Raw genomic sequence first — 12,551 nt, forward strand, 5'->3', positions numbered from 1 at the left:
TGAGCATAAATACACTTCGCGGATTGTGTTTGCCATCCCTTCGAAACCTTTGAACGCTTACACCGCAGCGTAATCATCCTCTCCGTTCAGTCACGGTTCGACAACGTTCAATATCCAGCTTCATTAACCCCGGGCCACATTAGAGCATACGGGCCAGGAATGCGAACCCGACGCCAGACCGCCGTGAACCAATAAATCAATCTCGGAAATAGCAACGTAATCTCCATTTGTCCTCCTCTCAATAATGTAATGGGCTCGGCTTTTAATAGAGCCGGCAGCTGCTACCAACGGGGACGGATTCGGATACAACTACGGAAAATTCGATGTTTTTCTTTCGCTCGCGTTCACGAGACCAATTACTCACCACGTGAATGCTGCTGTATCGATGTTGTTTGCAAAATAAATAGCCCATTGCTTCGAACACTAAGCAGAGGGGGGTGAAAAACAAAAAAAAAGAACCCATATTCCGATCACTTTCACGTGAGACAACTCCGTTACTGAAACAGCCAATGGCCTCAGTCTAGTTTTAACGCGCCGCCGATAAGGCAGCATTTCCACACCTGAAGCAAGCCCTCGATCGCCTCAAATGCGGGTGTTTTCTCGATCGAAAAATACTTCAACGGTTGGTGCGGAAACGCCTTGCTGATGGTGAATTCGAGCCGCCGCGAGCGGGACAAAGAAACACCGAAGCTCGCTGTCGCGCGAGGAGTCGCTCGCTCGAGTGTCTGTTTATTTGTTTCGCTTCAGCGCGGTGCAACGGAATTTGATGGGATTCCGGTGTCGCAAGCGCGCTCCTTTGTGGTCGCTGCTGCCGTTGACAAGCGTCCTGGGGGTGTCCGCAATTCCCCCGAGGGTGCGCGGTTCAAGATGCGCCCCTCGAACGCGCACATAGAGCAGGAGTAGTAATGCGCTTGTTTGGGATTCCGGGCCGCTACAAATAACCTCGGCGATGGCAGGAGCGTGAACCGACCCGGGCGGGACGAAGAAGGAAAATCCTCGCTCTCTCGCCACACCCTCAAGAGGGGGGCGGTTTTCATTCTCGGGAAGCATCGGAAAATTCCTAAGCTATCCGAACCCCCGTTCGAAGGGAACGTTGGCAATAAAAATCGAAAAATCCACTCTCTTATTAGAGCGTGATTTTTCGTTCACCGCACTCGGGTGCCCTTCAACCGGTTTGGGGGATGGAAGAAAAGCCTGGGGGGACGATGGCAAGAAGTGAAGTTTTATTTACTGTGGCACATTCCGGGCGCATCGAGGACGGCGGCCGAATCCATCGTTGAACCGTGACTAGCTGGCCAGAGTCTTATTAAGTGTCAATGGCACTTTTTTCGATTTCGAAAAGACACTTTGAAATCGATGCCACATTCTGCGCGCACTTGCCACTTGGGGTGGCGGTTTGCGTGTGGTTTAGGGTCGGTTTGGGTGGCAGAATGGTTCCTGGCGCTCACTATCTAGTGGTATTTATATACATCATCGTCATGAGCGAAACGAACGCATCGAAACACGGCATTCTGGATCGTGTTTCTGCTTGTTGTCGCAATCGCACCGCTGGTGGGGCAAGCTCAATTCAATTTTTCTCTACGAGTTGTATAACATTTATTTAAAAAAATCTTATGGCACTTATCAAAGAGGAGATGTTGTTTCGGTTGTATCAAAGTAAAGCTGTTGAAAAGTTTTTCTCGTTCAGTGGAGAAGGCAACAAGCATTCCTACTTGAGCCAGAGTGTCATTAAACGATGCAGAATTACGGGCGGATTTCATCAAAGTTCAACAATTAAAAGCCACTCTTGTCATGCCAAGAACATATTAGGTCTTTTTTTTTCAGCGCTTCCTTTGCCCGCTCGTCTAGGGAACCGAACAGCTATCCGTATCCAAGCGCCGAGAAAGCGTTACAGTAGGCCAAGATTGATGAGCCTTCTATTAGAATTAGATCATGATTTAATGGAATATGAGATATCCATCCATCTTCGGCGGCAAGCTGGCAACAACGGGCGTAGGGCATTCTTCGGGCAACTCTCTTTCGACCTTCCCCATTCGAGTGGGATTACCGGGCACCATTTATCTCCACAACCCATTCCATCCATTCCATCTACGCTGAACGCTGAACGCTGAAGGCGTTGTGTGGGTGGGCCACAGGACGCTCGAAAAGGGTCGCCCAGCAAAGGCTCACCCCGGGCGCTCATTAGTGGTCGTGTGGTGCACCGTGACCGTGTTGTGCGAGTGAAAGTTGGCTATCCGCCCGAAGCTAGGATCGTGGATGATTTTTTTTTTCCAGCTCGTCCTTACAACCCACCGAGTGCGCGGAGAAAATGCAAATTTAGGCAAATCAATTAGGGCGGTTGGTGTGGTACACATTGCAATCGCACTAGACGTGGGTTGAAACAACATTTACATGCCGTTACATCTGTTAAGCTCTCTTAACTCCGAAGCTAAAAGCCAAAGAAGGTCGATAAATATGCACGAAATGCTTCAACATCAACTTTCGCACTTGACCGTGGGCGCCGTGAAAAACCACGAAAACCACATCGTTTTAATGCACTGCAACCGATCGCTGGCCACACTCGAGAGCGATTGGCGAACCGAACTTAGCGTGGGTCCTTTTAACCATTGATTTATCGATTTGCGACTCCAGGTGCGGTGTTGAGGCCGACTCGGAAAAGGATGTCCCACCGAGAGGGCCGAAGGAGACGCGGGCAAGAATCTGCGACGTAAAAGAACGCGCAAAACGCTTCGAGTGGAAAACCGCACAACATTAGTCACATGATTTCATTTAAAGGTCAATTAGGGGGACCATTATTTAAAAGGACCTTCGCCCCCGACGCTTCAGCTCCGGGGCTCGAGCCGTCGACCGACATTTGTCGGTGTCATCGTATCCCGTCCGTTTTGTGCGTTCGTTCAGCCAGAGCCAGAGTAGGTTCGAGACGATGGTTCAACAGTGTTAAAGCGGACTGTGTAACGGTGCCGTCGAGAGCAGTGGCCCTTGAACCGAGCTGCTCTTTTGCGGTGAAGTGCAGGGACGATTTCGAACCGACCAAGAACCATATCATTCGCCTCAAGTGGCTGTTCTCAGGCGGTGGAGTGACGCGCAACATTATACAGTTTAATTCGGCGCTTGGACTATGGCCGGCGTGCATCTTTTATGGGCGGTGTCGATGGGATGCCATGTTCTACAGGACCGCTCGTGTGGCCTCCGCACGTCAGCAGAAGGTTGTGCACGGGAATGTTGGGCCAAACGTGGTGGCAGTTTTATTTTTGCGATAAAATTGCGCGTTCATGTTTTGCGTGAAATTCACCATTTTTCACCACGAAGCACTTGTCAAGTCGTATTTGTGAGGGTTCGTTTTGCCATAAAATGATCTCGTACGAGATTCACGCCGTGATTGGGAGCCTCACTCAGCTGCAGATTGCACGCAAGACATTCACCACCGGCGTGTGGTGTGGCTTTACGAGCCAAACTTCAGCTCAATTATTCATAATTATGTTGAAACTTTAGCCGATCTCATCAACGCGTGCGCTACGCCGGGGGCTAGATCGAAAACTTTTGCCGAACCCTCGAACCCGGGCCTCCGGTAAGATCCGGTACCGGATTTTCCATCGCCACTCGTCGAGGGAAACGAACCAGGGATGTGACATTTTCATTTTATTGGTTTTCGAGTTCGCAGCTTCTCTTCGCAATTAAGAGACCACTGATTTTTGCCACCGGGTTGTTAAAGAGACGCTAGCGATGTAAGAAACTATGAGACAGAATGAGCATCAACACCTTGGGGGCCTTCTCAGGTGGCAAGTGTAATTTTCCGCAACCAATTACGACCCACGTTGCACTCGGTTTATTTCGTTTCTCATTTGTTTTTTCTTTCTTCGTCCTGTTTGTTTCCTTCCAGAGCTTCCCGACAGCGGACCCAGTCTGTGGACTGATCAAACCCGCTACGAACCGGGGGATTCGCTGCGGGCGAACTGCACCTCACAGCCCTCACGTCCCAAGGCCGAGCTGACGCTGACGCTGAACAACATGGTGGTAAGCATTCCCGGGGTGGGCTTTCGAGATTTTGTCACCCGCGAATCAACGGACGCAGCTGCGGTTTGACTCATTTCCATTTAAATATGCTTAGTTTTGCCGAACCCATCCACCCGTTTCGGTGGGCTGCAGTTGCACTCGAGTGCATTCGTTTACCACCAGATGCATGCAACCGGCTCGGGTGGTTCGGAAAACTCTTCCCGGGGGTCCTGGTGAGGGAGGAAAATGCAAAATTTCACTGTGTTTAATTAAATTGCGCCTGCCGGTGAGTGATGACGGACGGTTTTTGACAGGGTGCGGTTGTTTGCTCGAGCTAGAAAAAAGGCCGGCACATTAAGGCGCGTAGGGAAATGAAGTGAACGGTGAAAAAACACGGTTCACATTCGTCACAGCCCATCGCCTTCGAAGGCGCACAGTTCAGTGATTCGCGCTCGCCAGCTTTAAGCTCCTCGCCGGAAAGTATGCTACCCAAAGTGCCCTTCGAACGGGTGGAACGAACCCTATTCAAGCAGGCAGGTCATTATTCAGGGCTGTCGGGGATGCCAGCATCTTTGACGCTGATTCAATTTATTGCTCTGAATCATTTGCATGTCCTGGCACCTTGACCGCACGAACTTGTGCAATTTCGGCGACCGGATGGCCATTCCTTGTTGCTTTGTGGGAAAGTTTGAACCCAGTGGGGCACCGAGCGGCGCACTGTCGGTTGTCGGATGGGCTTGGGATACAAAACAATTAAACGAACTGCACAATGCAAATTATGTCATTTCGATGGGTGAGGCGTTCTGCTGGTGGAGACGAGAAAAGCGATCTCTTCTGTTGCTTGCTGAAATTGGGACTGCGTTGCGTTTAGCGTGAGCTTCTCTATTTTCTGCTGCCCAGTGACGGTTGAGTCGAGTCTAAATTACGATAAGATGTAGCCCGAAAGGTAGTCTGTAGGTGGGCCATTATGCTTTTGTCAGCGATTTGAAACGACCGCCCCACGGTAATGCTTTGGACATCTCTGTTCCTGCTTAATTGTAAAGTTCTCCGTAATCTGGCAGAAATGTCAATCTTGACGTCCATTACTTTGGTATGATTTTTGCTGTCGACAATAAAATGCTACATTTAACAGCGCTGAATTAATGCGCTACAATTTATGTCAGTGCAATTTGTACATAAATTTTGTACAAAATAGTTTCGACCAATTTAGCGCTATAACGCTTTGTCAGTGAACTCATTTGTGCTCGTCATCTTTACGTTGTTTACAATGTAAAACCTTCACATTAGCTGGGAATTAATTGCTATCCTTTGTTATCGAGGTTTTGATGTTTTGTTTACATTCCTTCGTGAATAAATATGCACTTTGCTCTTCGTTTTGTTGCAATCACGCGTACGTAATTGTGCGTTAGCTTCACGGCATAAAGTGAATGAATAATGAACGGATCCACTTTTGGGACACTGTTTTGCAATGACACTAGAATAGAAGCGAAAATGCGCCTGAACGACGATTTCAACGCGGTGAAATGTGCTTCCTTTCGAATGCCCGATCCAGTCGGTGCATTCCGCGCATCGCCAATCGTGCTGGAACAACGCTTTCAATTACGATCCACTATCGCAACGCAATCTCGCGCCATAGATCCGCGAACCTGGAATGGAAGCCTACGCTCCTAGGGGAGCTCGAAGGCCTAGCAGATTTGCTGGCCGCTTAGGTGAAATGAAATCTCGCTTTGCAAGGCCACCGCATCGATGCGGGAAAAGCGCCAACATCGCTTGTCGCTCGGTTGAAGCCATTAGGGCTAATTGTCAGCGCGAGAATTCCGGTCCCAAAGTCTCCGACCCAGCCGAGAGCTGACCTGTGCGACAAAACACCACTGCATAGCTAGACGCGACGTGGCAAACCTGGTCCAGTTGATTAGGGATAGGCTCTCGAAGTCAGCCACCATTCCCGAGGCTTTCGTCGTTCGGACGATCTAGCGCGCGGTCGATGTTGCTCGAGTTTTCGCCACTGGTAGAGAGTTCATTTTGTTTTTCCCACAGTGACCGAACGCCGACGACGGAGTAGCTGTAAAGCTCTGCCCGTGGCGGAGCGCTCACAAACAGAGGAATGTTTTGGAATTTAATTAGCTGCCTCGAGTAGATGCTTCCCCAGCGTTGGTCTCGTGGGCTCCATGGCACCTACTTCAATGTTTTCGAAGGCTGTTTGCAGCAACGCATGGAAGAGGACTTGTGGCTTGTGTCACCGCTGTACATATTGTAGCAGTAAATTAAAAGTCATTTACGGGAGGATGTTAACCGTTGCAGTACAAGGGCAATGTGGGTGGTTGTGCACAGTACTGGAAGCATAGATGGATTTGGGAAACACCGTTTTCCCGTGAAACCACGACTACCGTTCACGAGACCGATAGGGATGGAAAATCTGATGGGAAGCTTTTACGACATCAAAAACCATTCGATAGTCGAATGATAGCTATACACGCTGCCTTTGAAATTTATCAGATCGATGAGATTCTATTATGACAATCGAAGAAGTCTTGATGTCTAAGGATAATTGAAGAACCAACCAGTCGGCCACAAGCAACTGAAATGGTCGCAATGATTTCGAATGCAATCAAAATTATCTATCATACGAAAATTATCAATCACAAAAATAAAACCAGTAAACTTAAGTACCCGCAACTTAAATCCCTTTCACTAGCAGCACAGTAACAACCGAGTGCAGTTCAGCGACAGTCTCAAGTGGAACGATTTCACACAAACGCCCGATACGAAGCCCCATTCGAACGGATGTAATTCGATCGCATTTTAATTGCTTATTGGATTGCTCATTGAACGGGGGCCGCTCGTTTCGGGTCCGCATTTTTTCTCGCTCCCCAAACATCGGTAAATGGGCGATTAAATATTCAGTGCACGTTTGTCGGCGAAGATACTCGACGGCGGGCCATGCGCCACGTGTGCAATCGCCTCACGTTCGAAATGGCGCCCCGAGTATGACAAACGCCGATCGATATAGAGAGCTGCCGAAAATGAAACTGAAACCGGGGTGAGCTTCGGTGAGCGCCAAAAAAAAAAAGCACGAGACAAGCCACGGTAATGGAAGAACGATACCGACTCCCCGAAGGACGATACATCGCCGCTGGGAAACGTGACGATTTCCGTCTGATCTCGAGCCTGCGGGGTGTTTCCTTCGCTTGCGGCCCATAATTTTCTCCCGAATCAGTTGGGTGGTCATGTCGTCGCCTGGCTGCTAGTGCGTGGTTTTTTTTTCTGCCGTACTGACCCTCAAAATAGGCGTACTGACAGGCACGCCTTGGGCAACTGCGCCAGGACTCGCGTTTATTTGTTTCTTTCGCGCTAAGCCGTACACCATTCGACACCATGCCACCACAATGGGCATGCAAATCGAGCGCCTTTCCTTGGAGCCGTTCCAGCTCGACGGCCAACTATCGGATTGCTTCAATATGTTTCAATTAAACTCTAACTTATTCTCGCCAGGCCGGGGCACACGAGTTCCACCGCACGAAACACGCGCACCGACCCGAGATTGGATCGAACTTTTCCGGGGCGTTTTTCGCGCGCTGCGGCCGCAAGGTTCCGCTCGTTAACTGATAAATCATCGGTTGCAATCGGTGAAGGAAGGGTGAACTGGGAGTGTGGCGCAGAAAAAAAAGCACCAGTTTCTGGAAACGCCATCCCGTCCAGCTGGCGCGCAGTGGGCTAGGTGCTTTTTTTCTTTCTTTTAACCCATCCACCCACTCACATGCAGCTCGGAGCTTACTCGAAGCAGTGCAGTTCCCGCGCGTGCACAGTCGAATCGTATTTGCGGTAGTCGGAACACCGTGTGCCCGTGGGTTGGAAAAGCACTCAACGGTTGGGCCAGTTCCGGTGGTTCCGGCATCGGGGGGAGTTCGCGCGTTCGGATTGTTTGGACAAAATTCAATAAAACCCCCCGTAGACTGGGGGAATATTAATGGGTACTGAGGATGGGTTCTCGGCTCCCGCTTTCCCCGGAAGGCCACCCGGCCGAGATCCTTCGCCCAGATTCACGCGCGAAAGTTTTCCCTTCGGTGTTCGGGGCCAAACAAGAACTCTTGCTTTGAAAAAAAAAAAGAAGCAAAAACGGAACGTGACAAACGGCTCTCGAAGGTGGTCGAGCGGAGTTTTGGGTCTAGAATTGGGAGCGAGTTTTTCCTATTTTGCGGTCGTGCGCCGTGCATGATCCACCCGGTGCCCGGGCCATAGATTTTTGGGCCCTTCCGCTGGACGGTGGAGTCGATGGTCCTATGAATGGGCCTGCACCTTTTGCCTTCTCCCGTGGCCGGTATGTGCGATGGAAGGGAGGTCAAAATTGAAAATTAACGACCGGAAGTAATTTGAAAAGTTCAATATTGGCATTACGGACCGGGCATCGGTCACTCGGTGCCGATTCCCACGAGCTGCGGGAATGAAGGTGGCCGGAGCGTTTCGATTGTGCCACGTGGAATACCGTCCGGGATGAGCTTAATTTTGAGTCGTGCTTGCACTTGAAAACACCTATACACAGAAGCCATGTATGGCGCGAGGAATGGTTTTACGGTTCTCTACGAATACCTTCCGGCCGATCGGTTCCGAACGGTGGGGTTTATGATTTAGCTCTGTTTTTATTTGAACTTTCGCGCGACAAATCGAATTGAAATAATAATAAAATCACGAACGAAATCGTCATTCAATGCATCAAATCGTCTACACTCTAAGAAAGGAGACTTTCTTCTTTTCTTCCTAAATGCCTCAACAACTGGTGTACGGTAAAGGCCTGCCTTGCTAAGCTAAGCTAAAGCTTTCTATGACTTGAAACATTCACGTAGCTGGATAGTCAGTCCTGCAAACGAGGGATGGCTCAGTCGAGATTCGAACCCTGGGTTTGTGCCGCACACTAACGCTTCAGCTATCAAATGAAAAGGTTACATGATCGTTCTTTGTAACGAGCGATTACATCTTGAATAATTTAACCCTCTAGCTGGGACGAACTTGCTACCTGTGGCGATGCAAAGACAATCGTAGCGTGTCCGTGTGTTATCATCCAGACATCCTTCTGATTCATCGTCAAACGTCCATTCGATAGTAAGCTGCCATTGGTCTCTTGCAAGAATAGTTCCTGAAGAAAAATTGATTGTCGCAAAAGGATCTCATAGATAAGGCGTGCTTTTGCTTAGCCTGTATTGGCAATAGGGGAATGCATCCGTACTTCTGGTTCAGTTTTTTTCGTACAATCCACAATATGTTTTTATTGTAACGAATGTTCATGCTGCTGGAAAAGGGCACACTCCGATGGCAATAGAATTGAGGTGTATGGACTTTTGAGTCCTGGTCCGTGATTGAACGGTTTTCATGAAGGGGTTCTGACGTAACCTGAACTTTGCGGCCGTGTTAAAGCCCATGAAGCTAGCAGCGACGTCCATACCCCATTCGAGTCCCGAGCGGATGGTGAACGGTAATTCAACTTATTTACTCTCGGTAAATGGTAATTCCTCCCCGGAGGCGGTCGCCAAGGCAATCGAAACGCTCGTTTGTTTTTCCCGTCAATCGCCCTCGGTACACATCTGCACCTTCCCCCAGGTCGCCGGACCGGACCACCTACCCGCCGGGAAAGTGTGCTCCGCCCCGTTGTTTGGTTTCACAATTTTCGTCGATATTTGCCTGCGGTGAAAAGTTTCGTGTGCAAATTTTCCCAAATTCAAGCCCACCTCAAACAGCCGTTCCGTCCGACCGGGACCAGGCCGGCCAATTTGTGTCGCAAACTTTGAGCCAATGTAAATGACGAGAGAGCTTTCGGAGGGGTTTGGTCGGGTACGCCGCCTTGCTGCCATCACCACAACCCCAGGACGGACGCCAAAAGACAAACCTCAGCGCCCGGGCGAGTGGTCCGTCCGGGCCCTGGCCTAACGATGCCGGTAATTTGCCTTAGTTATTCTACCAAAATGATTTGATTAGTTAAGCGGGCATTTGGTCGGTCGGGCGGCCGCCTTTGGTGCAGCATTCGGTGGAAAATGTTGATCAAAAATCAACACGGGAGAGAGCGAGCAAGATTTAATTAACAGATGCTTGCCGTGCTTTCACCACACAGCACTGCGCTCCGTTGGCGCTGGTTGCGATTTTAGCCGTTCCGTGCTCCGGAGTTTGGCTTCCGGTGATTTTGCAACCCCATTCGAGCGGCTGTTACGGTGAAAAATGGTAACGACACTCTCGCCAACGATGCACATCGACGTGAGGCACAACTTTTCGTCGACGAACGGTCCGGTGTGTCCATTTCGCGGTCGGAGATAGCAACTTCGCGATATCCTTCGGCGTGTCGATGGAGTGGCCGTTGTTACCTGATACGTTTGAAAGTAAACTGCTCTGCTGCCGGAATTGGAACGAAATGAGATTCCCATGAGCTTACGACAAATACCTGTTGCTTGGTAGCGGTTTGCAAATGGCGTTGTTGTGGAAACGGAAGCGCCATCAACAACTTTAAGCTTAATTGTTTGGCAGTGAGGACGAACGTTGGGATCGAATTGAATTTATCATGAAGCACGATTTTCTTCACAGATCCGGTGGGAATATTTTAAATTCTATTTTGAAGACAAATATTGATTTTTCTTTTGTTAACAATCTGCTAGTAAATCTAGGCCTAATTATACTCCTTCGAAGAATTCTTTAAAAAAAAAGAAGAAACTCTCGGACATACATATCGGACAGCTTTAGAAATTTAAGACACCATGTTTACGAACTAGGCTTTTGACATTACATTCCATTTTAAAGCTGTGCTAGCGAATGATCGTTTTTTTTTGTGATCCTCGCTATCTGTTTGCAAACACTATGGGAAGGTTACACAATATTTTCGAATATTCATAACCTCCTTCAATTTTATTGAGCTAATGCTGATAGTAAAAGATGCTGGAAAGGCTATATCCATTAAAAGCACAATGCTCCATGATTCCAACTGTTATCAAACATTTGTACATTTCTCCCTTCGTGTGTCACTAATTTAAATTGAGATTGGTTGTCACATGCCGACGTCAATACATCGCTTTCAACTTGTTGATTTAATTAGCAAAATTAGCTAAAACACACAAAAAAAAAGACTCAAAACAAAGTCACACAAATTTTTCATCAACGACAAACCCACGGGAGCGAAACTCAAAGCCATTTGACGTTCCGCCACGAATTCATTACACTCGCGCTCGAAATGTGGCTAATTTCGCGAAATGCGCAACGAATCATTTGCATACATGTATTTTAAATCGCTACTGATTTGCATGCGCTACTTTGGGACGCCCCGAGATGGACGCGTTTCGTAACGAAACTGAACTCCGTTCGAAGGGTGCACTTTAGCTAATCGAATCAAAGCCGCTTTCGCATCGGAAAAGTTTGACACTCCAGAACAAACCCAACCCCCGGTGTTCCGTGTTCGCGGGACATCGCGCGAGCAGAAATTTAATAGCGAATGATAACATTCCGGGAACGGCATGCCATAGCCATGCGCAAATCTGACACCATCCTTGGTGTCCCTATTCGCCCACGTTTGCTGTCTTCTCGGCACGACATTGGTTCTCGGTTTAATCGCGCCCTTCTGTCGCTGTGCAGGCTACCTTCCAAGATGGTGCTCGTGCGTCTTAATTTTTTTTTGCCTGCTTTTCCAGCACGACATCAAAGAAATCTCGTTCGCATCGTAACTCAAGCGGCACTCGTGCTTCGAGAGTGGTCGCCACGGAGTTCCGAACCCAGCTGGGCTTGCTGGCGGAATCTGCCGGCAAAAGTAATCAATATTTTAATTGGATGAAGATTTCTGAATATTAAAACCGTGAATTTCGATCCGGGGCAAAGTTCCGACCCGGTCCGTTGATTTACGGGCCGGCGTCGTCGGTCCTCCCTGTGGGCGGCCGGTCATTTGAAAACTTTAATTCCACAATTTTCCCCGGAACCACTCACGCCGTCGCGCACCGGCCGGGAGAGGGTGGATTGATTCATCTTGAAGACCCGCACGATGCTCATTCTTATTCTGGACGGAAAAATATTCCAACCATCCTCGGAGTTTGCTTTTTTCTTCCTGCCTGTGTTGAATGCACTTATTTGATTAGTTTGGAATTAGGACGAGATGGACGGGATGGAAAACACTCACCGGCGCAGAGGCGATCGGGAAAACGGTCGTCCGGTCCGGTAGAGCTGATTGGAAAGTTTCTACGGCGCCAAAACCGACGAAGCAGCGAGCGGTGGGGATATGATTTGCCACCCACCGAAGGCAAACGGAAGTAAGATGGCCACAGCCGAGCTTCGCGGCAAGCAAACTCATAAAAGAGGCTGCCGCTAATAGAATGTTCTTTTTTTTTTTGCATTCCGCAGCAGGTGACCATTTTCCGGCCACTATAGCAGTGCACTTTGCATGAACTATAGATCTCAGGCGTTCTTTCTCAGAAGCAGGCTTCGATTTAAGGATCGCTCAAACCACTCTGCTGGTTGGAAGATAAATTCTCGCCCTACTCAAAACAAAATGGCACCAGTGTGAAGCGCTTTAATCGTGGCGCGTTTTATCATCCAAAGCC

General features: G+C 49.0%; 1 protein-coding gene across 1 annotated transcript in view; it reads left to right on the top strand.

The window, feature by feature from the left end:
* The window catches only part of LOC128731619 (uncharacterized), a 189,689-nt gene that overhangs the window by 81,817 nt on the left and 95,321 nt on the right, over positions 1-12,551 (top strand). The window contains exon 5 of the mRNA XM_053824755.1: positions 3,881-4,014. Coding sequence (XP_053680730.1) covers positions 3,881-4,014 — 134 coding nt within the window. The remainder of the gene's footprint in view (positions 1-3,880; positions 4,015-12,551) is intronic.

This window comes from Anopheles nili, chromosome 2 (genome assembly GCF_943737925.1).
Source record: "Anopheles nili chromosome 2, idAnoNiliSN_F5_01, whole genome shotgun sequence".
Lineage (NCBI taxonomy): Eukaryota > Metazoa > Arthropoda > Insecta > Diptera > Culicidae > Anopheles > Anopheles nili.